The sequence below is a fragment of the Anopheles ziemanni genome, chromosome 3 (genome assembly GCF_943734765.1).
Source record: "Anopheles ziemanni chromosome 3, idAnoZiCoDA_A2_x.2, whole genome shotgun sequence".
Classification (NCBI taxonomy): domain Eukaryota; kingdom Metazoa; phylum Arthropoda; class Insecta; order Diptera; family Culicidae; genus Anopheles; species Anopheles ziemanni.
The window spans coordinates 4047173-4072217 of NC_080706.1; the positions used below are offsets into that span (position 1 = coordinate 4047173).

Consider the following 25045-nt stretch of genomic DNA (forward strand, 5'->3'; position numbering starts at 1 on the left):
ACTTAAACGGTACAAAACGTTACCGGAACTATTTAAAGGCTCTTCTGTGCACCACCACAGGTTTGTAGAAACATGGTTGAAGTTGAACACCGACCGTCCCTGGAAGGACGTGGCCCATCCTTCCCAAACGTCATCAATTCGTTTCCGCGCGAGCTGATTAAGATCTACGACCGATTCGCTTCTGTTCGGTGGACTTTTCCCATCCCTCCCTCTCGAGCGGTAATGTGCTTACTTAAATCGATATCCACCAACACCTTGCCGATCGCCGAAGTCCCAGAAGCAAACGATAGCAATGATGATGGCGATGATTATGGAAGTGCTGACGACAATGGGCCCGAGTTGCTGGGAATGGCGCTGTGGGTCGATCAATATGACGCCGGACCGGACCCAGATGACATTCGCCGTAGATACGTCGACTCATTCCCAGGCACAATGGCGCGTACGTGAGCTTCGGGAATAAATTGCAATGGAGAAAACGTGCAACCCGTGTAGGAGGCAAATTTTCCCTCCTGGAAAATGTCCGTCTAACAGTTGGGTGATGCTGAAGAAGCAGAGCTAGAGTAAATTGTTCTACTTCCCCACGAATCTAACCAAAGTGTTGGCGGTCGTTTGTGGAAAATGTGCAATGAATCAATACCGTAATGAGTTGCATTACAACATCTTCGTGTTGGCTAGTTCAGTTGTTGGTCTTTCATTCTTTTTCTCGTCTGTCACTTGTCGTGCCGGAAGTGGCAGTACGCAAATAGGTTTGTTAATGGTTTAATTACGTTGTTTCCTTCTCTTCTTTTCAATGTCATTTTCTACGCAGGATCTACAGGTTGAAAAAAAAAAACAAATCTGTAGATAAGACCAGTGTCAGAAAATTATCCACTAGCACGGACTTACTTTACTCCATAGTTGTAAAGGTTGAGATAATTTCCTTCGTTTGCTATGTATCTGAGCCGTCGGTTGAAATCCACTGCGAGAAGGATAATTTCCATGAGCTTTCCCCTGGGAGCAATGAAAATCTTGATCAGCCAAGCCACAAGGGATAGTTTCGGTGCAAACGGTTATGGACTTACAGCTAACGGGCAGCAATGGCATCCATTTCAATTATCCTTTTGCTCCGCCATACACTACGATGGTTAACTGTTTTTCTCGATGCTTCGTACACGCTCTTTCGTTCTCTCTTTAAGTTTCTCTAGCTTTAATTCTCTCTGTCTATCTCTCTCTTTTTTTTCTCTTCCTGTCTTCAAAGCGTACACAATCGTGTGTGAATATATTAATTTAATTAACTTTCAGCTGTTTGTCTATCACAACCCTCCGCCTCGAGCGCTGTCGCTACATTACATCGTCCGTCTGTGTTCGTTCTCTCGTCGTTTGATGTGCGATTTGCGGAAAATCGACAACTGTATACATGCTGTTGTTTTGGATTTCCCACTAGAGCTGTTGAACGGCCTCATCACTTTAATGTAGCATTTGTCTACGCGCAATCTGATTGTTTGTTTATCAGGTGTCAGAGAGATCAAAGACGGAATAATAGAGTGTCAAACGATCCAACGCAAATCTGATTGCTTAGAAAAACTTCATTTGGGAAGGTTTCATAACATAAGTTCGCTAGAAAACCACACAAAAGTTCCAAAAGCTTACTCTCAAGTGAATTAAAGATAGTTTTACGCAGTTCGGATCGTTCGGCCTTTCCATCAATCTAACTTTCATGCGAAGCTACGAGCAGTATCCACGTTTTACACACATTTCACAGAAGGTTTTGAGGAACACGTAACGAATGTTCTCATGTACCTACACAACTTTTACTTCCTGTTTTGTAATGCCGAGCATGGTTTTGACAGCTGACACCCCTATCAATCCCGCTTCTATCAAGTAGCTCGTTAGCTTCCTTGAAATGAATATCCTCATTTCACCAAACCTTTTTGTTTTTCACTTCACAAAAACACCTGTCCGGGGTAGGTTTTCCTTGGACGACATAACAAAAAACCAGAGCTGTCAATAATCCGACAAATATCATGTTCGTCATGTTGATTGAGGCTTTGTTTTCTAAAGTTTTAGAAATTGATTCCTGTGAGAAGCAAAAACAAAGACCTTTTTTTCTGATGTGTGTTCCCTGCGTCGTTATCCGCTACGAAATAATCGGGCGATTGAGAAATCCTTAAACCGAACAACCATCTAGACAGGCATTAGCAATTGCACGAAGCACAATGAAGACATGTGTATTTTTTTCAGTCGAGTGAGCTTTTCCGTTTATGGTTGCCCATTTGAGGAGAGGGAGGGAAACATGTGCCAACCTCGCCCCGGTTCCAGATGAAACCGGGTGGAAATTGACACGCCTGCGTCAAGTAAGGTGGAGTGTAAATTTTCGCTCGGATGCGTTCGATGGGAAAGCTGGTCTTTTGTTTTGGACTCGAGATGTTTTGCTTTGCAGAAACATTGAAAACATGTCACCAAAGACAGTTGGATAAAGGGGAGTGAGAAAATCGATATTACTTTTTTTATATAGAAAGAAAAACACTGTGTCTTCATCCTTTCAGAAATGAAAATTGAAATCCTGCGCTCCGGGGAAAATTGCTTCAAAACCCAATTGTAATAAACGAGGAAGTGGGTTCGGCCAGCGAAAGGACAGTTTCGGGAAATGATCTTAAGGACAAATAGGCAATTATCATTTTGATTGCAGTTAATCCATCTTCGGTCATTGCTTCGCACGCACACAATCGGGTATACTCTCTAAGGCTCAGCATAAATACCGGCAGTTGCTTCAGTGGACGATAAATTTCCCAACCATACTCCAACCCATGGTGGAAGTGATTCATTCCAAACGGCTATTCCCGCAGTAACGGCACGAATGGAAATTGTCCAAGGCAGTTTGCCGGGTAGCCCGATGAAGGTTTGCTGCTAAACTAAATATACCCGTGGGAAAGACAGGGCACAGTGCCTCCCGAGCGATCGGAAAAAGGATACCGACGGCGAGCAAAGCAGGATGCCATGATAATGACAATCATAAATTTTCTGCCCGCGCGACGTAATTATTGGCCAATCTTTTCCGATGGCTTCGAGACGCCACGCGCCACGAATCGGTTTGAGGTTAGAAACATTCGGTTATTGTGTAAATGTAACAAACGGAATCTGAACCTCAGCTTCCCGTCGGTTTGTACTCTCCGGCCTAATGGAAAATAAGATGGACGGAAAAGGGGTTCACGCTTTACAGAAATGCTGAAAATTCCGTTTCTCTCCGGTGGGAAACTGTGGGCTGTCACGGAGTGTAATTGACGCTTAATTTTCGTCCCTAATCTAATGGTTTTTGTTCGGAGACCTGGACCGGAATCCGAAATCCGGTTACGCGCTTGAATGGTGCCAATTGGCGTTTTTTCCCGTGACTGATGTGACGTGACGTGGCCTGAATTTGATTTCGATTCATTTGAATGCGTTCCATGCGCCCGGAATTCGTTGTTCCTTGGTGTCAAGGGTTTTTCCTTTTTTTCTTCTATCATTTAACTTTTCCACTCAAAACACTTTACTTCAAACGGGAGTTTGCCGGGTTCGCCCGTGCCAACAATCGTAAAATCATAATCATAATTTGATCGAAATTAATCGTCATTTATAACAACTCCCCGATTGGAAGTCGCACGCCGTTCCAGCCTCTCGCTCCCCGTTGGCCCTGCCTTCGACTTGCGCCTGTTTTTACGACCGAATTTTAACACGAACAGCAAGTGGACCCTTCTCCGGTTCGGAAATGAGAGACCGAGTCGAGTGACGGGTGGCAATAAAAATTCAATCAGCTCGTTTCTGCACGGAGGTTTGCTTTTCCGATTTGCCGAAGTGAATTGCCGGGCGCGCGCGATGATGATTGGGACAATTTGTTTGCGTCAGATAAAATAATGTTGTTTTTACTCGCTTTCGCCTTTCACTGGTGTGGGACGATTTGAGTGTGTCCAGGAAGCAGAATGATGCTTGAAGGATTATGGATATTCTTAGAGAAGCGCACGACTCGTCAGCGTTCGGAAGTAGAAATCATAAAGGGAGTGTTCAATTTGCGACGGCAGGGCTCTTATCGTGTTGTAGAGTTTTTTTTCGGTGCTGCTTTGAGCACGGGATTGCTGTACAATCAAGTAATTCATTGAGCATGATGGATAAACTTGGGATGGTATTTTTACTATTCATCGTTGATCCTTACGAAAGCAGGAAAATTCGTTCACGCTCGCGAGGCAATGAAAAGTAGATCGATGCCAAAATTTTACGTGAATAATTTTATTAGATTTTTTATCCCTAAGGATTCAATTTTTATGTTTGGGATAACACTGCATGATTTAATATTGTTGTTCGTTTCAAGTTCTTGGGTTGTTTTAAGTGATTCACGTTACATTGTCAATCTGTTCCATACTTCTCTTTTATGTTGTTTGTGTCTTTTTGAACTCGACAATGCACAATTGATTTAAATTGATTGCTTGATGAAACTAATCATGTGTCAAAATTCTTCAAATACCATAATAAAATATCAACGTTCTTCGTCGGATGGACCGGATATGCATATTTCGATTGCATAATATTCGAATGACTCCTCTAAAAATCTCGTAAAATTGTTTTACTAATATTCAGAACCGTTCAACCGTCAAATTGTTAATACATTTTCATATGCCATAAGGTCTGCATGTATGCTCTTCCCATAGACTGTTTGCATTCGCAAACACTTGAAGGAGTATCTTGAACATCGGCATGTCGTAAAGTAGGATGATACATTCGCGAAACGTGCTCCCTACGAACGCGTTCAGGATTATGGAAACGCTCGGAATCATTGCTTGCTGTAGGGAAAATGATTTCGAACTGCACCTCGAGCGGATGTCGAGCATAATGCGAAACGAAGAGCTGCCTTTTTTTGTGAGTGGGATCTTCAATATCTTCGCAAACGGTCAACGTGGAGTTGAAACGCCGGAGCGCGATATCTACGGAGGATGTAAAACACTCAAGACACGGTGCAGCAAAGCATGTCGCGTAAAACCCGTGGAATGTTCTGCAGCAAAAGCGCTTTCTTGAGTGGTGCGTCCTTCCGTCTGCCCGTCTCCATTGGTATCAAAGAAGAACAATTCACGCAATTTCTTAGTGCAGACCCGTGGAAGATTGTGAGTGTGAATCACAAATATTCTCCAAAGAATACATTAAAAGCATCCTACTGAGATGTGGAGCGATTTCTTCTGACCGTCGGAATTAGCCCTTAGTCCGCATCGCTCGTCGAAGGATATCGTTGCCGGCGTCTCGCGGTAGCCGTCTTTTCAATTCAACAAGGATAAAGAGATTAAAAGCCGGCTCACCATTAGCATGCTCCCGGTTTCTTCACCATTTTGAAGTGAAGTGCTGCAGACACAAGGAGCAGAAAAGCTAACAAGAAGCTGGAAATCCAGGATAAGAGTATAATAATACTCATGAACGTTCGAAAGGTGAAAAGTATGTTGTTCGTTACCGATTGGCTTGTCTTAGATGGCGTTGAGATTATAGTTGTTTTGAGGGAGGAATCTGCGATCATAGTTTACGAAGTATGTAAGTCCCCATTAAGGGAACGACACGGAACGATTTTCAATCAGGTCGTTTTCTTGTTGGCACGAGCAAACGAATTTCGCTGATAGTCGTTCTTCTTTTGATCTGTTTTCTCTCCCTTTATTGATGATTTTAATTAACTTATGTTCCGCAAGAAGTGATTTTAATTAACTTTGTACAGTGAAATATTCTTTTCACTTGCATTCCGAGTGAAAACATATTTTCCTTCCTTATGCAAAGCTTCTCTTTTCACCAGAGGATACTTATCTTGAGACTGAAATGATAGAGCCTCTGTCGAAATGGTTTCAGCGAAAGACGTTCGCGTTGACTGGGGCTGCGTCACAGCTGGCGGAAATTAAAAGACGTAATCAGGTCCATCATTTTGTAACTGTTTCCTTCGTTTCTTTGGCAGTGTGCTGCTCGTTTTATACAGGCAGGAAACGGTAAGGTACCGTTTGGAAGGAAAAACAGTGCATAAAAAATCAGTTACACTCCATCGTTGCCATATTTCGGGCTTCTGAAAGCTGAATCTACCTTCGCCTTTGTTGTGAAAACGGATGCCATTTGACGCCGTTGATTTACATTTTTGTTCCATTATTACACGAGAAAAAGTTGAATATTTTTTGTCCCCTTCTACTATGGAACGTGCGACAAATTATATGGGATGCGCAAGGCTGAAACATTTTCCGTTCTATAACAAATTTCGATCCCAAGGTGGTGATTTGAATGTCTCCGTTGTTTTATAAGGCCTGCGACGTTTGATGGATAAACCTACCGCGCTCATAATGTAGAAATAATAAACCCCTTTCCATTTCAATACCATGGGCGTATTTGAAGGAATTTCTTACCATGGTTAACAGTAGGGCATTTCAAAACTGTCACGCTTCTTAAAAGGAACCATGGAATGGGTATTTCAATTAAATTATGGAAAGTCAATAATGAAACGTCAATTTTTATAGCTAGACTGTTTTGCAAAACCTTCGACCTTCTTCACAAATGGAGGCCGATTTTCAATTTATTTACATTTAATTTCCGATTTAATGGGTATCAGCAGATATCAGCGCATTGATTAACTTCTTATTTTGAAAGGAATGACGTTTTCTTAGATTGTAGACTGAATGTTGAAGCCTGAAAGATAGATAAAATAAGTATTTGAAGCTCTGTACTAATTGTTGACACTTTGCAGTTATCATCAGTGTTTAGTTATAGATTATATTTAACATTCGTTTTACTGTTTTAAAATTACACGATTTAAACTTAAACTTAATTATATATTTCGTTTATGCAACAGTCATCCAAAATGTTATTGCGGTCAATCAAAACCCCTAGACGAAAGCCAACCTCGTAACGTACAATGTAACAAATACCAAAAGATTCGTTTCATAATTTACTGAAATGATTCCAATTAAGGAATGAAACGACAATCTCATTCGAAACCCGTTCGAATCTATCGCAGTTCGACCTGTAGCACTCCCGCATAGCAGTGTTTGTTGCTTTGGTAATCGAAAAAAGCAATTAAAATGTTACCACCTCCAGGGAAAGATAACTTTTCCCTGAGGGCTTTCTTGTGACTTAACGACGTCTGTTTGAAGCTGCGTAGTTCCAAGAACTGCACAAACGAATTTCACGGTTTCCAACGTTCGAACGATTTCCAACTTGATGATCATGTCGGTCGATGTGTTTCGTTTAGTGAATCTTGCTTTTGTTTACCGCATCTAATTTTTTTAGCTTTTTGTTAGCCTGGTTTATCCGACATCGGTTGCATTTTGGAAGAGTTCCGTAAATTCGTTATCAACTACGGCACGGAGTATTCCGCCGATGGTTGGTTTTTCCAGCGTATCGTATCATGGACCAATGTAGCGTAGATTGATCGAAAACATCCTTTCGTTCCGTGCCACTGATGCTTTGTTTCAATATACATCGTAGGAAAGTGAGATTTTTTCCTTTTTTCTTAGTTTCAGAACGAACATCTCACATTTCATTACCACTGACTTCAATAGTACCATCATCATCATCATCAGCAGTGGTGAGTTTTTGGTACTTCGTCTTGCGTCCTTATCAGCTTGATCACATTTGTTACGAATAAAGATGTAATGGAGCATCTTTCAGTGGGAAGTTACTTTGCATCGGGAGGGAACGTACATATTTTTCTCGTACATTGGAAACTAAGTTTGTCTTTGAAGTGGCAGTACAATATCTTAACTGGAACCATACGCATTCTTTTCAAATCTTCGTCTTCCCCGACAAAAAATATGACATAATGTTTAGTTAAGTAATCGTTTACTATATAACTTGACATATGGTTTTTTGCCATGAAATTGTCACATACTTCATCTGATACATAACTTTCCATCCATAAATTTCCAATTTATTCGCTTTCCGGTTTTCCGGTGATATTTCGGACCCTTCAAGCGAGTCTTTCATGTCACGGTGTCATCGGAAAAAATCCCTCCACGTGGCGGAATGCTTTCCGTTCGGAATGATTTGACCATCTTCCGGTTCACTCCTAGCACCGGAGACGCCGGGTCGAATTTTGTGTGATTTGGGCTAGCCCGAAGAAATTGGGTGCAATAATAATGATAATAATAATAATAACAATAACAAGGAAAACAAGAAACGACATTCCATTCGTCCGGTGATGTATGATCGGCGTGGCTTAGTTTTGTTTGTCGATGGATGACGATGGAAACGCAACATAGTGCCTTTATGGGCGTCGACCGTATCGGAAATCGTTCATTTGCGATATTTCGTTGACCATTTTTCATATTTGGTAAAATTATTCGATGCGGCGATAATGAGCTGCCGGAAGTTTTCATCGCCATTGTTTCACGGATTGCGAGTTGGTTTATCATTCTTTGTTTGTTATGTTATGCAAACGAATCATCTTTCAAATGATGATAAATATTGGTTGGGAAAATCTACTTACCGATTCATAAAACGGAGTCAATATTTTTCTGATTATAATTTAAAACTTGCATAACATTGAAACTACTATAACAAAAGGTCACTGATTCAGCACAAGAAGAAATGTTTTAAAAATGAAACTATGTTTTAAAAATGTTTACAACTAATTAATCCACTGCAGATTCCTTCACTCTGGAAAAAAGTCGGTGAACTGGATTACATCCAACCCATATAAAAACAGTGCCAGAATCCATAGCATCACGTTTTTTGATTGATGCGAAGATGATTTATTGAGCTACGCTGGCGGCGGTGGCCACATCCACGTCAAGGATGCCGTGAACCGATCGTGTCCGTATGTGGGCAGTGAGATTACGATTGATTGCATTTCTTATGGGATTTTCGAACTGTCTCCAACTCCGGGGTTAGCTATGTCGCAATCGATTCATCTCGTTTCGAAGAAGAATTCTTCACTGTCTGAGCTGTTTATTTATGGTGTCCTTTCCTCGACCCAAACGCTTGGAACAAAGGCTACAAAGGGCAATCGGTGTGAAACATGAAGGAACGACGGTATTCGGAGGAACTGAAGCCAAAGGGCAATGAAGGATTAGCTCGGTATTTCGGCACCGTCAAACAAAAGTCCGTCCCGACCCGGGCTCGGTTTGAAGGAGCCGGAAGCAATCCAACTTCAGGATCACATTCCTCCGGTTCCTATGTGTGTGAGCAGAGAGGCCGTGTCCTGCTGGTGAAATTCTCAGAAAACCTCCCTTCTCAGCAGTAGAGACAAAGACAAATGACAAAGCTGTTTTTGTGTCCTGTGCCATCAAAACAGTTCTCTCCGCTCTTCACGCGTTGTCGACTCTTATCGAGGGTGGAGTGTCAATTTTATTGGCATTTCCGTCTCCGATTTGCCAACAGTGCACCCACGTGTTGTTCGTAGGCAAAGTGTGAACCACCGGGCGTCTCCATGCACCAGAAGCATCCCGCACCAGGCGCCTCCATTTCCATCGGATCAGCTTTGTTGCTTTGTTTGATGGCTTCGAGCGACGGAGATTAGCTTCGTTGATAGTATCCCCCCCTCCAATGCCCGTCGGGTTCGTCTGGTCGGTTTTATTTCTTTACAAAAACAGCATTAGCTTCCTCTCGACCCTTTCGAGCAACGTACGAACACTTTAACATTTTACCCGACAACATCATTGCGGTGTGCGGCACATGAATAATCATGGTCTTTTGCACGCTTCCTTTGCTTCGCCGATCGAATCAAACGAATCGAACGATTGGACCAATTTGTGTTGCGTTCAATTTGTGGAGCGAAGAAAGGCGATGGTGCACGCAAAAGCGAGCTCTCTTCTGTCGGAAATATCCATTATGCCATAACTCCGGCGATAACCTTTCCCTGCCACGCTGTACACAAACACACAAGCGTACACTCTGTTCACCTTTGAAGGCAAATAAATCGTAGGGTACGCCCGGCAGTCCATATTGTTTTGTGGAATTCCGGCGAAAGGCCGCTTTTTGCTTGACGAAGCACTTTGGCGGACGAAGCGATGAGCGGTTTCCGCTTTCCTAGAACCATTTTACCTATTCATTCGCACATTTGTTCGCAGCGCCGCGGGAATCCATTAAAATCGGAAACAATTTGCATTCGTTTGCATGTTTCGTGCGGTGGAAAAAAACTCAGCCCCACATAAACAGTGAGCATGAAATGTGCGTTTTCGAGCGATTTCGATCGTTCACCCATTCCGAAGGTCGTGGTATTTTTAAATCGGTCGTGGAATTGAAAATCAAACAGCTGACGACGCCCAACATGTAATAAGCCATATTTTTTATAGTTGTATTTTATAATTTTATTGCTAAAAGTACCCTATTGTAAACGTTTGAATCTACTTATGTTTTTTTTTTTCATTTTTCAATGTTTCCAATAATTAAACGATTATTGAATCAAATAAAATTAAACGCTTCGTTGAATTTCTCTTCCGAAAATTGCATAAACTATTTCTTTGTAACTGCATAATCAGATCGAAAGGGCATACAAAAAGCATATTCAATCAATGTTGGTCGTTCTGCCTCATTAGCATGAACATAACTCAAACAGAAATTATTATTCACGCGATAACAATTGATTATTCTAAACACGCACCCAAATCGCCTTTTGAACTATGGAAGCGCGTGTGTGAAATCGATATCTTTGCACTTTCTAGCAATAGGACTGAAGCAACCATTTGTTATCCATCGTATGTAAATTCAAATTGTGTAGATAAACTCAAGCTATTGATTTGGGTTTCATTCAAATAGTGAATGGCATTTTAAACTAAAATTAGGAAACTAAGATAAGCTGTTAGTAGTTCGCATTTGAACAAAGATATGATATATAAACTTACGAAGCAATTATTTATTAATAGTATTCAAAAGCATACACAACATTTACACTGATCCTTGTTGAGTTTACATAACATTTTCTTCCATTTTGGTTGATGTTTTGAATAAATTTTGGCGTGTCCTATCAACGTTTGAATAAGTGATGCATTACAAAGGTGTGTTAGCACACTCCTTTAACGAATGTCCGTCATGTTTGACAAAGAAAGTGAACCACAGCAAACCCAAAAATAAAACATCACATTTAGGGAGTGTTCAATTTGATTTACCGAGCGTTTTTGGACGGCTTGTTCCGGTTCGTGCATCTTTTTGTTTGATAATCACTGACGCGCACGAAACATCCGTGCCGGCAAGCATATCAAATGTTTGTCCAACGTCCATTAAACACCGTGTAAGCTGTTAGCATCGCGAGTACTTGACCTGCGTACAGGACACATGATGGAAACTATACTGAAATTTTATTTCGAACAGCTAGGCAGCCGTACATCATCATCAACCGTCGTCATCGCCGTTGTATGCAGGGTGGAAAAGTGTTCGTTTGGGCGGTAGGAGGGTGTCTAATAGCCCGTGCATTAGTCCATCGGTGATGCGCATCGTGAATGACCGGCCCGGAGTCTCTATTAATATACCGCGGCGTTGTCAGTTGGCGTTATGCTGGTACTCGCGTGATGGGCCAAGCGAACACGCGGGTCGGTTTTCTACCGTTTCGATCGATTAGTTTCGGCCACGGTGATGATGATGGTGATGATGATGAACTACAATGAAGAGTACTTGCTGTCTGTTGCATGAGACGGTGCAGCCCTTTACTCTCCGTGGTGAATTGTTATGAAGAGGAGCAGCAAATGCGCCATAGACGACACATGCGGTGCTCTAAATTCGTGGCATACACTTCAAGGAATACGTAAACATTCTGAGTGAGCGACACGCATGTTTGGAACGACACACTACAAAGCACGGGTCGTTCGTTGTTGCAACTTAATCGAGAAAATAATTAAACACAAGTAGGCTATGCTGGTTTGTGCCGGGAATTTGCATGAAAGCAGTTTTGAACAAATTTCCCAGGGCTCTAAAACAATGTAGGGGTTGGACGTTCGAGTTGCCTCAACAACAATATGAGATGCAATCTTGGAAAGGTTGCATGTTTCCTGTATTTTCTAGGTAATCCGCAAAGTATAATAGTTTTAGAAAGTTGCCTTGAGTGTTTTATTATCGCTGAAAAAACCATATTTCATCTAACATCTCCCTTGAAAAATGAACAAATAGTGAAAATACTTTTTGTACTCGTTTCGGCGTGTCATGTACTTTAATTGAGTTTCCATGCCATGCACGATTCGAACCACTTTCGTTCGAATTTTCTTTCGTTGCTTTTTGTTTACCGATTGCAATAGTCAATGTATTCTTCGTTGTTATTGCAGACGACCACAAAGAACTGTCGATTTGTTATGTTAGAACAAAAGCAAACACCCACGTGTAACGAATGTGTGGGTATGTATGTTTTCGTTTCTCTTTGCCCGGAGTGGCGGAATCGTAAACATTCTGCAATAAGTTTGCTCTTAATTTGATCAATTCAAGGAGTTGCGATAGGGAACGGTGTTTCCTTAGAACAGACATTCCGTACAAAGAAACGCAAGAAAATGTTTTTCCTACCGTTCCGATGCCAAAAAATGTATAAAAAAAAGCAAACGAAACAAAATAAAAACCCCATCCTTATTCCGTGAATAGCACGAGGAAACAGTGATGATCATTTAATTAACAAAAGTGAACTTACCATGAAAGAAAACAGCGCACTACGCGGACAACGAAGCTTAATTTCGCACGATTTAACAGTAAGCAGACAGTAGGGAAGCAAAACAAACTACTAGTTTTAGGACTTCTGCAGACCAAACCGAGACCCTTCGTTCGACGCTATTTCAACTACGGATTAGTGCTTCACTTCCACACGCAACTTCTCCAAACCAAGAAACTAGTCGTTTCCTCGAGTCGAAAACGTGCGCTTCAGTTTATTTTGCACCAAAAAATCCATCTTATTAGCGGACCGTTCTAGGCGGAAGGAATTTCACAGGACGGAAGTCTCGCAACGCAAGACAAACATAGTTGGCATTCAACATCGCGTGCTGCGAATCGGGATGAAGTGGTAAAAAATGCGAACCAACAAACAACAAGAAGTCGAGCCCCCGTGAGACCGCACGATGGAGACGCCCGGTGGTTTGTTGTAACGCCATAATCTCTTCATCTTTTTTCGGGAGTAGCTCGCGCCCGACGCCGACAGCTCATTCGGTGGAAGGTTGGTTTTTCTTAATTCCACGTAAATGACGCCACCGTCACTCGTGGATCAAGTTATTGTGAGACCATAGTAGAAAAGCATGGAATGGAAACGGACTCTTTCTTTTTTTATTTCATTCGGCATTCACAATTTCACGCGCTGCGTTTCGAATGTTTATTTTTTATTCCCCAACCCCATGAATGTACGGATCATGCAACAAACGCTCCGGACACATTCTCGGGTGGACATTATTATAATTTTTTGGTTTAATTCCGTTTTTTTTTTGTCAAACCGTACCGCAGTATTCCGTTTTCCGTCCCTAATGGGATAGCTTTGTGTCGTTTATTACCTTTCCCGCCACTCTCATGTACATTTTTTGTGCCCTCGTTCCGACTTTCTAATTTACGATAGTGCCTGAGTGCTTATTCGTTTTGCAGTAGTTTTAAGCAGGGTTTGTATTTTTTGTTATGGTGTGAATCAAGTTTTTAAAAATTTACTGTTTACAGCTCAACATAATTTATGAAATCAGTGAAACTTATAAAAGAAAAATTTCCTCATAAATGCTGAAAAGATAAGAATTAGATATATCTATAAATGATACTAATATGCAGTTAAGAACTACTGAAGTTTTTTTCAGTGACAATGAAACCGCGCTATCCTAATTCTCATCCAAAAAAAGGATATGTTTATCTCATTTAGGAACGAAAATAATTGCTTTCCCAAAGTCATATTGGCTGGACAGTGTAGCAGAAAGAAAATAGATTTGCTCGCTGGAGTCGAACATACAAACCCGAACCACAAGACCAAACTTGCAATGGACAGGCGAGTGTAATAAATTTCAAATCTGTCACCAACACGGTGGAGCCTTCGGGTGGACGGACAATGCCAGCGAGTGGGTTTTGCTGTTAAGCTTACATTTCGATTTGCATGGGATTTTTTGGCATCGGTAAGTGGATTGTGGTTCGGGCACTCTTTTGACCAGTATCTCGCTCCGGCTCCCGGAAACATCTATCGCTCCCCGGGCAAGAGTAATAAATTCCCCAACATGTTACTTTATGTTACGCCTGCCTTTTTCCATTCGTCCTCTGGGATGAATGTCTCGTTGGTTGGTGGACTTCAAGTACTCTTTTTCTTGCCTTGAAATGATGTTACTTTCGGGAAGAAAAGGTTTTCAACAAGCAGCAGTTATCAAAATACCACTTAGCATAGTTCATCAATTATTGGAATCGAATCCACAAAAAACTAAATGAAAGTAAATTACTATAAACCAAAACGTATATTTATATTAAGCCCACTTAGAATTGATAACATTTCAAATAAACCTTCCTTTTTTAATTCCAAATTCAGTCCATGTTTTTGAAATTTATTTCTATTTCTTCCTCAAACTTACATTTCAATGTCAAATTAATGCGTTTGGAAACTACTCTTTAATGGTAATAAAATGTTTGATTACATGAGATCGTTTGTCATTTTTGAGTGCATTCCTAAAAGCTTCCCTTCATTCTATTTTCCCTTCTAAAACGGTCGAAAGCGAGCTGCAATGCCAAAGGAATGGTAATGGATTAGTGCGCGCCCGAAAGCTCTCGGGAAATTGATTTCATTGAATGAAGCTTCGTGCCACCGTTTTCTCCTCTTCATTTAAACTGTCATCCCAAAGTACGTGCACTACCTAGCGCTCCTCTCAGCTCGTAATCCACGTGAGCTTTGGCTAAAAGTTTCACCTGTACTTTAAACACAAAGTTTGACAGTAAAATATCACCCTTGGCTTATTGGGCTCGTATCGTGGGACAACCACGATGGTGAGGGTTATCATAAAGTAAGAAAAATTACGATCCCTCGCCGCTAGCGGCTTCCCCTTGCGGAGTTCGGAAGCATCCGAAGCTCAGAACGACGCTTATGGGTTGATTCGAATAAAATGCATACTTTAAAGCAGTTGCGAGCACAAAGCTGGCGTCTCGTTTCGCCACCATATGCTGATGTTTTGGTGTCTAAGTGAGGCGTCGAAAGTTCATGCCCATACAATGATTGCTCTGGTAAGGGTGAGGAAGCATGGGGAAAAGGTCAGGCCCCGGGTACGGGTCGGTATCTGTTCCACTAATGTTGAAATATATCCTTCGCGTCGCATCACGTTCGTTCCCCCAAAACTGTGCCAACTTGCGTCATCAACTGACGGAACTCGTTGTCTTTCCGGTTGGAGAGGGGGGGGATAGAAATGGAGGAATGCCATTACCCTCGACCGAATGCCTGCGGTTCCAAAATCTCCGTTCTGTTTCCGGTTGAAAATCAGGCTTCCGGAAAGCGTTCAGTTTGGAGTGCAAATAAGTGCAGCCGCTTCCGGTTGCATCCGAGTGCACCGGGGAAAATGTAAGTCACTGGGTAAATGGTATTTCCCTGTGTGTGTGTATGTGTGTGTTTCTAAAAAAAAAATGCGCGTGAATGAACGAGCGCTTTTCCGATCCCCAATCGAGGAGCTCACGGGACCACAAATTAAACATGCTGAGCTGAAGGAAAAATAAAATCATTCTTGTAAAAGCCTCATTGTTTGAGCGCAAATGCCAGCGGGGAAGGAAAAGTGTGTTTACCTTTCCGATTAAATGCCAACAAATGGTTCACCGAGTGGCACCACGAACCGTTGTCAAACATGACGATTTACAAATGTAGTTACCCGGCACGCCGCGTTGACTTTGATGACGCGAACGACATTGTAAATATTAATAACGGATTTTGCATTTTCTCATTCGCGCGCGCTTCCTTTGGTTGGAAAATTTATACCGGCACGGTCTCCCGTTTCACTCGGTGTGGTCCGTGAAAAATTACCTTGGTCAAGTTTTACGACGTAATATGCACCATCCACTGATGTCCCTTTGATCTGCTACTTCCATCAAAAACCACTTCTCGTGGCGCTTTGGTGTGTCGTTTAGAGTGAAGGCATGAACACGAAACTCACTCGCACATACATCCACCAGCTGGGTAACTCGAGAGGGTAGCATTGGTCGTGGCTGTCCGCAGTCGTTTTACGTTTCCACGTTGGCCGTTCCCATCCAATTGGTGCCATTTTTACACATTTCTCGCATTTCAAGCGCGCGGGAGTGGATTTAACTGAAACCGGAAAATCTCATTTGAGTCACAAACACCGTTGGGAAAGTGGAGCTTAGGCTACACGCCTTTTCAAAACCCCCTTAGCTGGAAATTATATCCATCCCGCGTTTTGCGTGATGCATAAGGCAACTGGAACCGTGGAAGGATGGAACATGCGTAAAAGAAATATTAAATTTTATAAGATTGACATTGATGTGTCCTTCTCGGTAGCTTTCTTTTATGGTTTCTTTTCACGCTCACTCGGATGCTCTATTAGCTTTGGGCCAGTTTTTGATGTACCGCGGGGTGAGTTTCGTAACATTCGCTCCCTCTACAGAACTTCAGCTCGGGACGTCTCTTTCTCTCCCTCGAGGTTTCCCTTAGAAACGGATCAACGAGCTTTGCCTGTGCTAAAAAGGAAGCCTTGTTTGAAGAGGTCTGCTCCCTCGGGGTGGTTTGATGAAGTTAGCCACGCTTGACGTATTCCATTCCCGTAAAAAGGTCCTGATTTGACTAATGCTCGTGTGAAGTCGTAGACATTCGACTCCCCTTTACGTCTTCTACTAAAAAGGGCTACGGGTCAGTCAGGCGGGATCAAAATGATTGGAAAAATTAGCTACCTTTCTCCACGTCTCCTTAAAACTCGTACCTCGATTTCCATTTTGAATGCGATCGCTTTATTTCACTTTCAAATTGAGTCCTATAGCTCATGCGTAGCCCGAGGAACCAGTTTCCTGCACTTACCTGCGGTGTTTCTTTGTTGCTTTTCCTTTTCCTCCTGATTTGTTTTGTACATTTGGCTTCATTTCTCCAAATCATGCCCGGGTTTAAGGGGATTAAGTTGGTTTCAATCATTCAAGGTCGAACGGTAACGCTCGAGGATAGCAATCCCATCTTTTCCTATCGTTCGTTTTTCTTTCGAATCTTTGCTTTAAATTCATGATACAAATTGAAAGGAAATAGAACGGTTTCTGATAATAAAACAAAGTGAAGGAAAATGGCGAACGGCTAATGTAATTTCCTATTCGTTTACCTTTATTGCTTCCAATCAATTGAAGTAGTTGGAAGTTCCAGTCCTGTTGAAACATTTCTGATAAATAAAATATTTATATTCTCATCAAATGGTGATCAAACTGACCAATAATCCAGTTTGATTTTGTTACTGTAAATATTGTGTCATTTTCAAACACAAACATTTATCGACCTCGTCGGTAAAAACCATCTCCCGGACACTTCGTGATACTGTAAACGATTATTTTTCTACGTACGCAAACCCCGACCTGGCGTTCCATATGGCAATGTTTTTCCTCCGAATGCCATGGGGGATAAGTTTACCGAGCACTTGCAGCTTTTGCTATGGTTTATAAAAATGTACGTTTGTCCTGTCCGCTCGGCTCGACGTTAGGCGTTCGGCATAGCTTTTTGATTAAATTACAGGCTTTTCGAAAATAACAAAAAAAAAACATGCTTGTTTGGGTTCGAGAGATAGAAAAAAAAGAAATAATTCTCTCGAAACCGGGGACAGCATGACAAAAACAGTTCTTTTTTTCGAAAGTCGTAACTAAGTGGCGTTGGCTACCGCAGGAATGTCGCCCCGCAGTGCCTTGGTGAGGGGGACATCAAAGGTTTTCAGGGCAAAGATGAAGCAAAGTCTGGAGGACGTTTGAAAAGCACGAAATCCAACCCATCGGTAATACTTGTTTAGGATCTCCTTCATGTGTGCGTGCGTGCATGTGAGCCGTGGCTGGAGGACATGGTGGGCTGGTGGCCATTGGATGGTTTTTCTTGGTTTCCTTTTTTTTTACCTCCAGCCAAGCTAATCCCCACAAACGGGCCCCAATTGGGTTACCTTTCTTATCCCGGGAGTTGTTGCTGACAAAGGAAAAATTGTCAGCCGGCCGGCTCCGTGGCTTTGCTGCGGGTCAAAAAAGGCACGACCTCTTATTGCTACTCACGTAAAGTTACTGCCCTCAGCTGCTTTTTCGATTGTCCAGCGGGTCGCAGCAAAGCGGTTCCGTAAAGGAAGATCTCACAAATGGAAAACCCGCCTCCCCATAATCCTTTTCATAAAAAGCCGCAATTGACGATTATTGTCACAGACGGTTGGCGGGGGAAGGGGAGAGAGAGAGGGGTGGCGGCAAGGTGTCCTAGGTTGAGGATCAATTCCTTGCTGACAAGGGCAATTTTGTGGCTGACGGCAAAATATATATACGTCCATTTTACCTTCAACGAAGTACAACGTTACTTCTACCTGAGCGTTTAACGAACGTTTCATTCTCCAGTTTTTTTTTTTCAAATGGAAAATTACGGCAAGCCCGGCTCGTCCCGTGGAAATTGCACTTTTACCCGTACAATATCGCGACCGTTTTATGGAAGTAATGAATTCTTGCATTTTTTGATACACTTGCTTGCTTTTTTCCCCTACTATAACAAAAGAGATATCTGAAGTAAGATTTAGTAAGGTAAGGTAAGGCAATATGTACCACTTAAGCGATAAACATGGCTTTTTTGTACCTCATTGAGTTAAAAAACCCCAAGCTGACACAGATTGATTCTATAACATTGTCTGTGATTAAAACATAATATAAGATAACATCGCGAGTTTTATTTGAACAATTTTTAGAAATATCCTCTTTAAAGCCAAGTTTCGGGACATAACAAACCCTTGAAAATTATGTACTTACAAAAATTTAATATCTTTACGTTTTGTTTACCAATTATACGTGTTGTTGTAATTGCATTCAATACAATCCGTATAATTCAGCATAAGTTATCGAAAACTATCAATGTGTGATGAAATGTACAATTATTTATTTTAAAGTTTAAAAGACTTGAATATTTCGCTTTACATTAACCGGTCAATTTTGTCCCAGATAAGCAAGTGATCATTACCTTCAGTTGTGAATGTTTTAGTTTTTGTTTCCACAACCAGAATCCAATGCATTTTTTTAGTTTTTGTAAAATAATATATAGGGATACTTGACGAATGTCTATTTAAGTGCATTATCTCATTTCAAAACATGTTACAGGTTAAATTATGGTAGGGAAAATTGCAGGCTTCAAATGTTTCATTGTGTTTTCTCCGATCAATTTTCATAAAGGATGAATGAGGCATGCTTATGAAAATATACCATCAGATAAAATATTATTATGTACCAAATTCAGCTATAAATTTGCAGTTGAAAATTGGCCCTCCGGTGCATCTTGCTCCAATTTCCCCTATGTGATCATTCTTTTTACTCCCAGTTCGCTAAGAAGCTCTCCCGGAAGTAGGACTGCGAACGAGTTGGAGATAGTTTTAAGGCACAAGAAAAGTCCACTCAAAGGCCCGCTGACAGGAGCAATAAATCAGCATCCTTTATTCATTTCAATAAAAACGGGAAATGAATTTGTTATGAAGGTTATGAATGCAGTTTGGGCAAAGGATAGCGAAAGCAGAACGACAAATGTCCTGCCAGCTGTGGCAAATTGGAGTGCTGGTGGTACCATTGTCCTCGGGAATGTTCACCGTTAACTCAGGGGTCTATGTCTACCGTAAAAGTGATTCAATAATTGAAGAAAGTAGGACGATTGTGAAGATTACAATATGCCTTTCCCTTGCTGCTCGCTTTTAGCCGTCCGAAAAGCTGCCCTTGACAAACACCGGCTGCTGGGCAACCATCTGTTAACCGTTACATATATTTTATTTTATTTCTTTGGGACCCACTTCCGCATTTTTTCCTCTTGTGTGTGTCACACTTTTGACTTCTATTTTCCTCCTTATCTTTAATATTGAATAGAGCCACGGGCTGAGTTCGTCGCCTCGAAGGAGCTTCGTAGCAGATTATGGAAATTCGACTCGAAACGGTGTCACATGGGACGGATAAAGTGTTATAAGTGGATCTTCAACGCCAAAGGCGGAAACCTGTGGCGTATGTCCCGGTCGCATTGTTTCACGCCACGATTCCAAGTGAAAAGGACCTGTTCAAGACGCATCACGTTCACGCAGGAGTAGGATTAAATCAGAGAACATCAACAGCAAGTCACAAGGAAAGCAAGTCACAAGTTGGGGCGAAAAAGGGGAAGCCTATCAGCAGCTCGGAAAACGACTGAAGTGGGATTGTTATTGGATTTGAACCATTTCCTCGTATCCCCCACGCCATATTCGTTTCGGAATTCGTTTGACTTTCTGCCGGAAACTGACGACTTAAAAAAGAAAACATCCCCGTCTGCAACGGTGAGGGCGTTTTTGGGAAAGTTTTCCGCCGCTCGACGTCCTTTTCAGCTCGAGCAAAAGTTTATCTTTCGCAATGATCGAGTTAAGAAATGAGCGGATCCCTCGGAGCGGGGTTGCCGTTGGGGAATATCGGAAGGACACGCGGGTGGCCACCATCGGCTGGAAAGTTGTTTGTAACGAATTTCGGTCGAATTGTTTTTATGGCCAGCTTATCGATGCGACGGACACAGGAAGGGTTTCGGAAGCAGTTCCACTTCTCAGAGGACCAATTCCGATCAGTTGCACATGTTCCATCTATTAGCTCGGGGCAGTTAGTGACGCTATTTCACCCCTAATTTAAGCCTCAGCTTGTCAAGGGGCCGTTTGCTGAAAGTGAGGTAATTTATAGCAAAACTGGTTCCCTTTCGAACGATTTTTATTATGAATTTAATATATCCTTTATGGAAAGCTCAGAATAAATGAAGGGAAAATATAGACAATGTTGCATGACTCACAAGAAAGAACTTTTAACCAAAATAAAAGAAGCAGAGCAATTTGAAATAGAAACAAGCAATTCAATAGTGTATGACAAATTGATATCGCTCACGACACAAACTGAAAGTAAAAATCGGAGCCACACAACTTTTCCCTTGATGATGCATAGCTTCCGTGCAAGTCAATTTATATTTTCCAACGAAGCCCGCATCGCATGTTTGCGAGGCCCGTGGGGCCTTTAAAAGGAATAATGGATCGACTCGCTGCAATCCTTTCCGAAGGCAATAAATTGCATCGAAACTCATCAAATCGACCCTTTTGTACGATCGGTTCCCCTTTTACTCTAGCTGGATATGCTTTTTTGTTGTTTTGTTTGATCCAGTTAACAACACTGAACATCGGATGAAAAGTGTGCCGATGGGGGAAAAAAGCAATTTCAAAGCTCATGCGATTCGCGTGTGGCTTTGCAGCTTCAAGCACATGCCGAGTTTTCCGTTGTTTTCCGTGGAAATTATTTTACCCTGATACATTGTGGCTTCCAGGGTGGGATGAGAGCAGCAACATGTTGGGTTTCATCAATTTCCACATATGAAAAAATACAAATATCAAAAATTAGGTAAGTGTGTAATTATGAAATTATTACGCAATATTCCAGGACGAATTAAAAACAAATGTATCGAAGAACATGACACTCGAGAGCGTTTTTCAAAGTGAGTTTAAAATAAACGTTCATGTGTAATTTCTGCGTATGTTTTAATACAAAATTGAGTCCAACCATTAACCATATGCTCTTTGGCGTTCGTTTTGGATCGACAGGTATTAACTTGCAATACAATCCTTGCTATTCACTTTAAAAATTTAACTCCCGCCGGTATTTAAATTCAAACTTCATCAGGCTTTCGTGAAAATATAGGTTTAAAGAAAAATCATTCCCACGCATGGCTCCAGGTAACCCCACCGTGTGTCAGAAAATATATAATAATAATATTAATTATACTACGTGCTATTTCCACTCTCCACACTCCTTCGGGGCAGGATTTATCTTCGGCCCCCGAGGAAAAACGTGATAATTGAGGCATCTGTGATCTGATTTCCCGGATTCCACACATGCTGCACGATCCCGTCACACTCAAAACCCAAATCATGCACTTGTCGGCCATGTCGACGGAATGCAAACATAATTACGCAAACTGGGGTTTTTGCTCCCGGAACTTTGCCGGAGTCCCGGGCAGGTGATTATTTTTCCCATGTCATAACGGGACACGTGTTTCCTCGCGGACATCTGTTGACCACGCAATCCTCGGTGTGCTCGTCGTGTGTATTTTTCCCCCGGTTTTCCTCGTTTCATAATGAATGGCCTTACCGTTACGAACAGCCGGATCCGGATTCTGGATGGACTAGCTGGACTCGTTGCGATATAACCGGAAGCGCGATTGCTTCACTGGCCACAATCCATCGAACCGTGGCTTTGACACGAATTTGCACCGGAAGAGGTGCCTCGAAAGACCGTTACCTGCCACCATCGTAGGCTTGCATATTGGAAAATCACTCTTCGCGAACGGATAAATATTTTTCGATCCTTCGATTCTGTTATCGAGGCATCGACGAGAGTGCGGTGACGTTCATGCGTTATCCAATCTTCCGTGAACCCAGGCCCGTGTTGTCCTTGGTTCGAATGCACTCTTGCCACGGTTTGGTCCAAACATTCACTTCCGTCCCGGATCGCAGAGTGCTCGGTCAGAGTGTTATTTCAACGTGCCAAGGACAAACGAAGCCCGGTGGCTTCGCTACACCATTGGAAACATTGCCAGAATTGCCCGCTAAATTGGCTCCGGCTGCCCAACAACATCTGGTGGACACATCCGGATTCCGCAGCCGAAAAGGGCTTCGGTCGAACCACGGACCAACACTGCCGGGGTCTTCTCCTCGGGGAGGCGAGTGAGATTGATCGAAATTGGTAAATGAAATAATGCGGACCACTTGAGCTGGCTGGGACGCGTGTACGGTTGCAAACTCGATTGCGCCGTTGATAAAGTGGTTGTCACCAAGGGCGGCCGAGTTTGAAGATTTCTACTTTAAGCCATTGACTTTAAGCCAGAAGAGATGAAGAGTGACGATTGGCCATTACGTGGCAGCTTGGTTCGTTTACGACGCATTCATCACGATCATGTGACGGATTGTTGACGGTGTTTATTGGTGTAATAGAACGAAGAAGTTGGATTGTGTAATAGGACGGTGATGATAATACAAAGTGTTCAACTTGATTCTCACAATATTGAACAAAGAACTGGCCCCGTATTTATCCCACTGGATCCGAAGAAAATATCCCCATACACACTTGGAACAACATGAACAACTAAATTCTACTAACGCCCTTCTGTTGTCAGTGGTTTAAAGTTTTCCAGTTTGAATCCATTCACTTCCAGTCACTGGCAAAAACTTCCCTATAACTTTTACACAATTAAACTTTTCCTCCATCTTCCAACACTGCTTTCCACTGAGACTGTATTGTTTGACCGTTTTTGCCACGACCTCAAATTATCTTTCGCCAAAAACCCCTTGACCTACACTCACCCTTCCAACACGCACTCCCTGACCTTCAACCGTTTGGTTTGGAGGAATTAAAGGAAGGCAGAAAAAAGGCAGATCACGTCCAAATTGATATCCACCCGGGGGACTAACATGTGTTGGGGGAGGGAAGTGTGTTTGTCTTGTGGAAACTCAATCACACGGGCGTGGCACGAACCGAGCGGAATATTTCATCTTCACACATGAATTATTTCTTCATTTTTCATTCCAGGCCCGTGAACGTGGAACGTTGTGTGAAAAATGATCTCCGGAAAGATTGGTGGGAAGTTGTAAAAGAAAATCCAAGTATCTCGCATGTCGAGGGGGTTTTTTTTTCCCGCGTGCAAGTGTTGCATCTTTCTCCTGTTCGTCACTATCTTTGAACACGATTCATAAATCGATGGTAGGAGTATGCCTAGACCTTCAACCCTTAGCGAAAATGTCAAGGGAATTAGGGTAACTCTTGCTTTTCCGGAAGGACTTTCGTGTGATGCGAAAGAAAAAGGTGTGAAAAACGGGCGATGACTCGTGGAGGTGAAAATAAAAACAAACACATGCTGTTGGTAGACGATAAGATGGCTGATTTCCATGAATTCGGAGCCCCCCGTTTTGAACCTAATGGTTATTTTATAGTTCTCTGAAGAGTTGGCAATCCCACGTGTCGTGGTTATTCCTCCGTTAGTGGTTGTTCTCAACCCCCCGTTCCATGTTAACACGCGGTGCTTCTCGGGTTGGAAATCATTATCAAGATAGTCATTTTCTGCTGATAAAATGTATCCACTTTCTCCTAATTTAACCATGTTCTACGCTTATTGGTCAATCGTCCCCGATGCACCATTAGATAGCGCCACTCTCTCGGTCTTTCGCCAACGTTTTAAGTCTCGGGAAAACGTCACGACCGTGAGTTCGGTCACGTGCGTCTAGGAGAAATCGCTTTCCCAAAACATTCTGCACGAATCTTCGCCCCCTCCCGAGGGAAAGCGATGACAATTCAGCGCTGCTACATCCCAAGATCTGGATCGTTTCTTTTTCCTTTGCTCTTAAGGACAAAGGTTAGAGCACCGTTGAATGTTCTGTGTTGCTAGGTGGAAAATCTCCCGAAAAAAAAAAAAAAAATGGTGTGTGGAATAGAAATTCCACTCGAAAAGAAATCATAATGCATTGGATGTTGTGAGCTCTTCACGATCAGAAGGCAAACAAAAATTAGCAGCGGGTTGGGGTGCTCGGAAGCTAACGGTTCTGTATTTCGATGTTCGTTGTTGTGCAGGTGGAACCTGTTCGCTGTGTGTGGAGGACAAATCCATCCGCCTGAGAAGAAAATCCGTCGCAGCTGACGTGAAGAGGAAAACGGTGACATTTTTCGCGCGAACCTCATTACGGTTCTTTTCCTCGCTGCATCCGCACCGGGGAAAAAGGAAGCTGCATAGCTGAGTGAAACTTTAATTCAATATTTACCAACTTTGAATTAAATTTCCTTCCGTTCCCTTCATTGGGGACGGGGAATAAACTGAGCGTAGATTGGATGCGGGTGTGAAAAAGTTTGTTTGAAGTGTCAAATCGATTTTCTCAGAGTTCTCGTTGAGACTCGCGATTCGAAAGATCATGCGTTGTTTTCACTCACCAATTGTTGTGCAAATATCGGGTGCTTG

General features: G+C 42.3%; 1 protein-coding gene across 1 annotated transcript in view; it reads left to right on the top strand.

The window, feature by feature from the left end:
• The first annotated feature begins 222 nt into the window (after nucleotides 1-222).
• Nucleotides 223-25045, top strand: part of LOC131289286 (endochitinase-like) — a 59567-nt gene continuing 34744 nt past the window's right edge. Inside the window, exon 1 of the mRNA XM_058318506.1 lies at nucleotides 223-439. Within this exon, the coding sequence (XP_058174489.1) occupies nucleotides 223-439 (217 nt within the window). The remainder of the gene's footprint in view (nucleotides 440-25045) is intronic.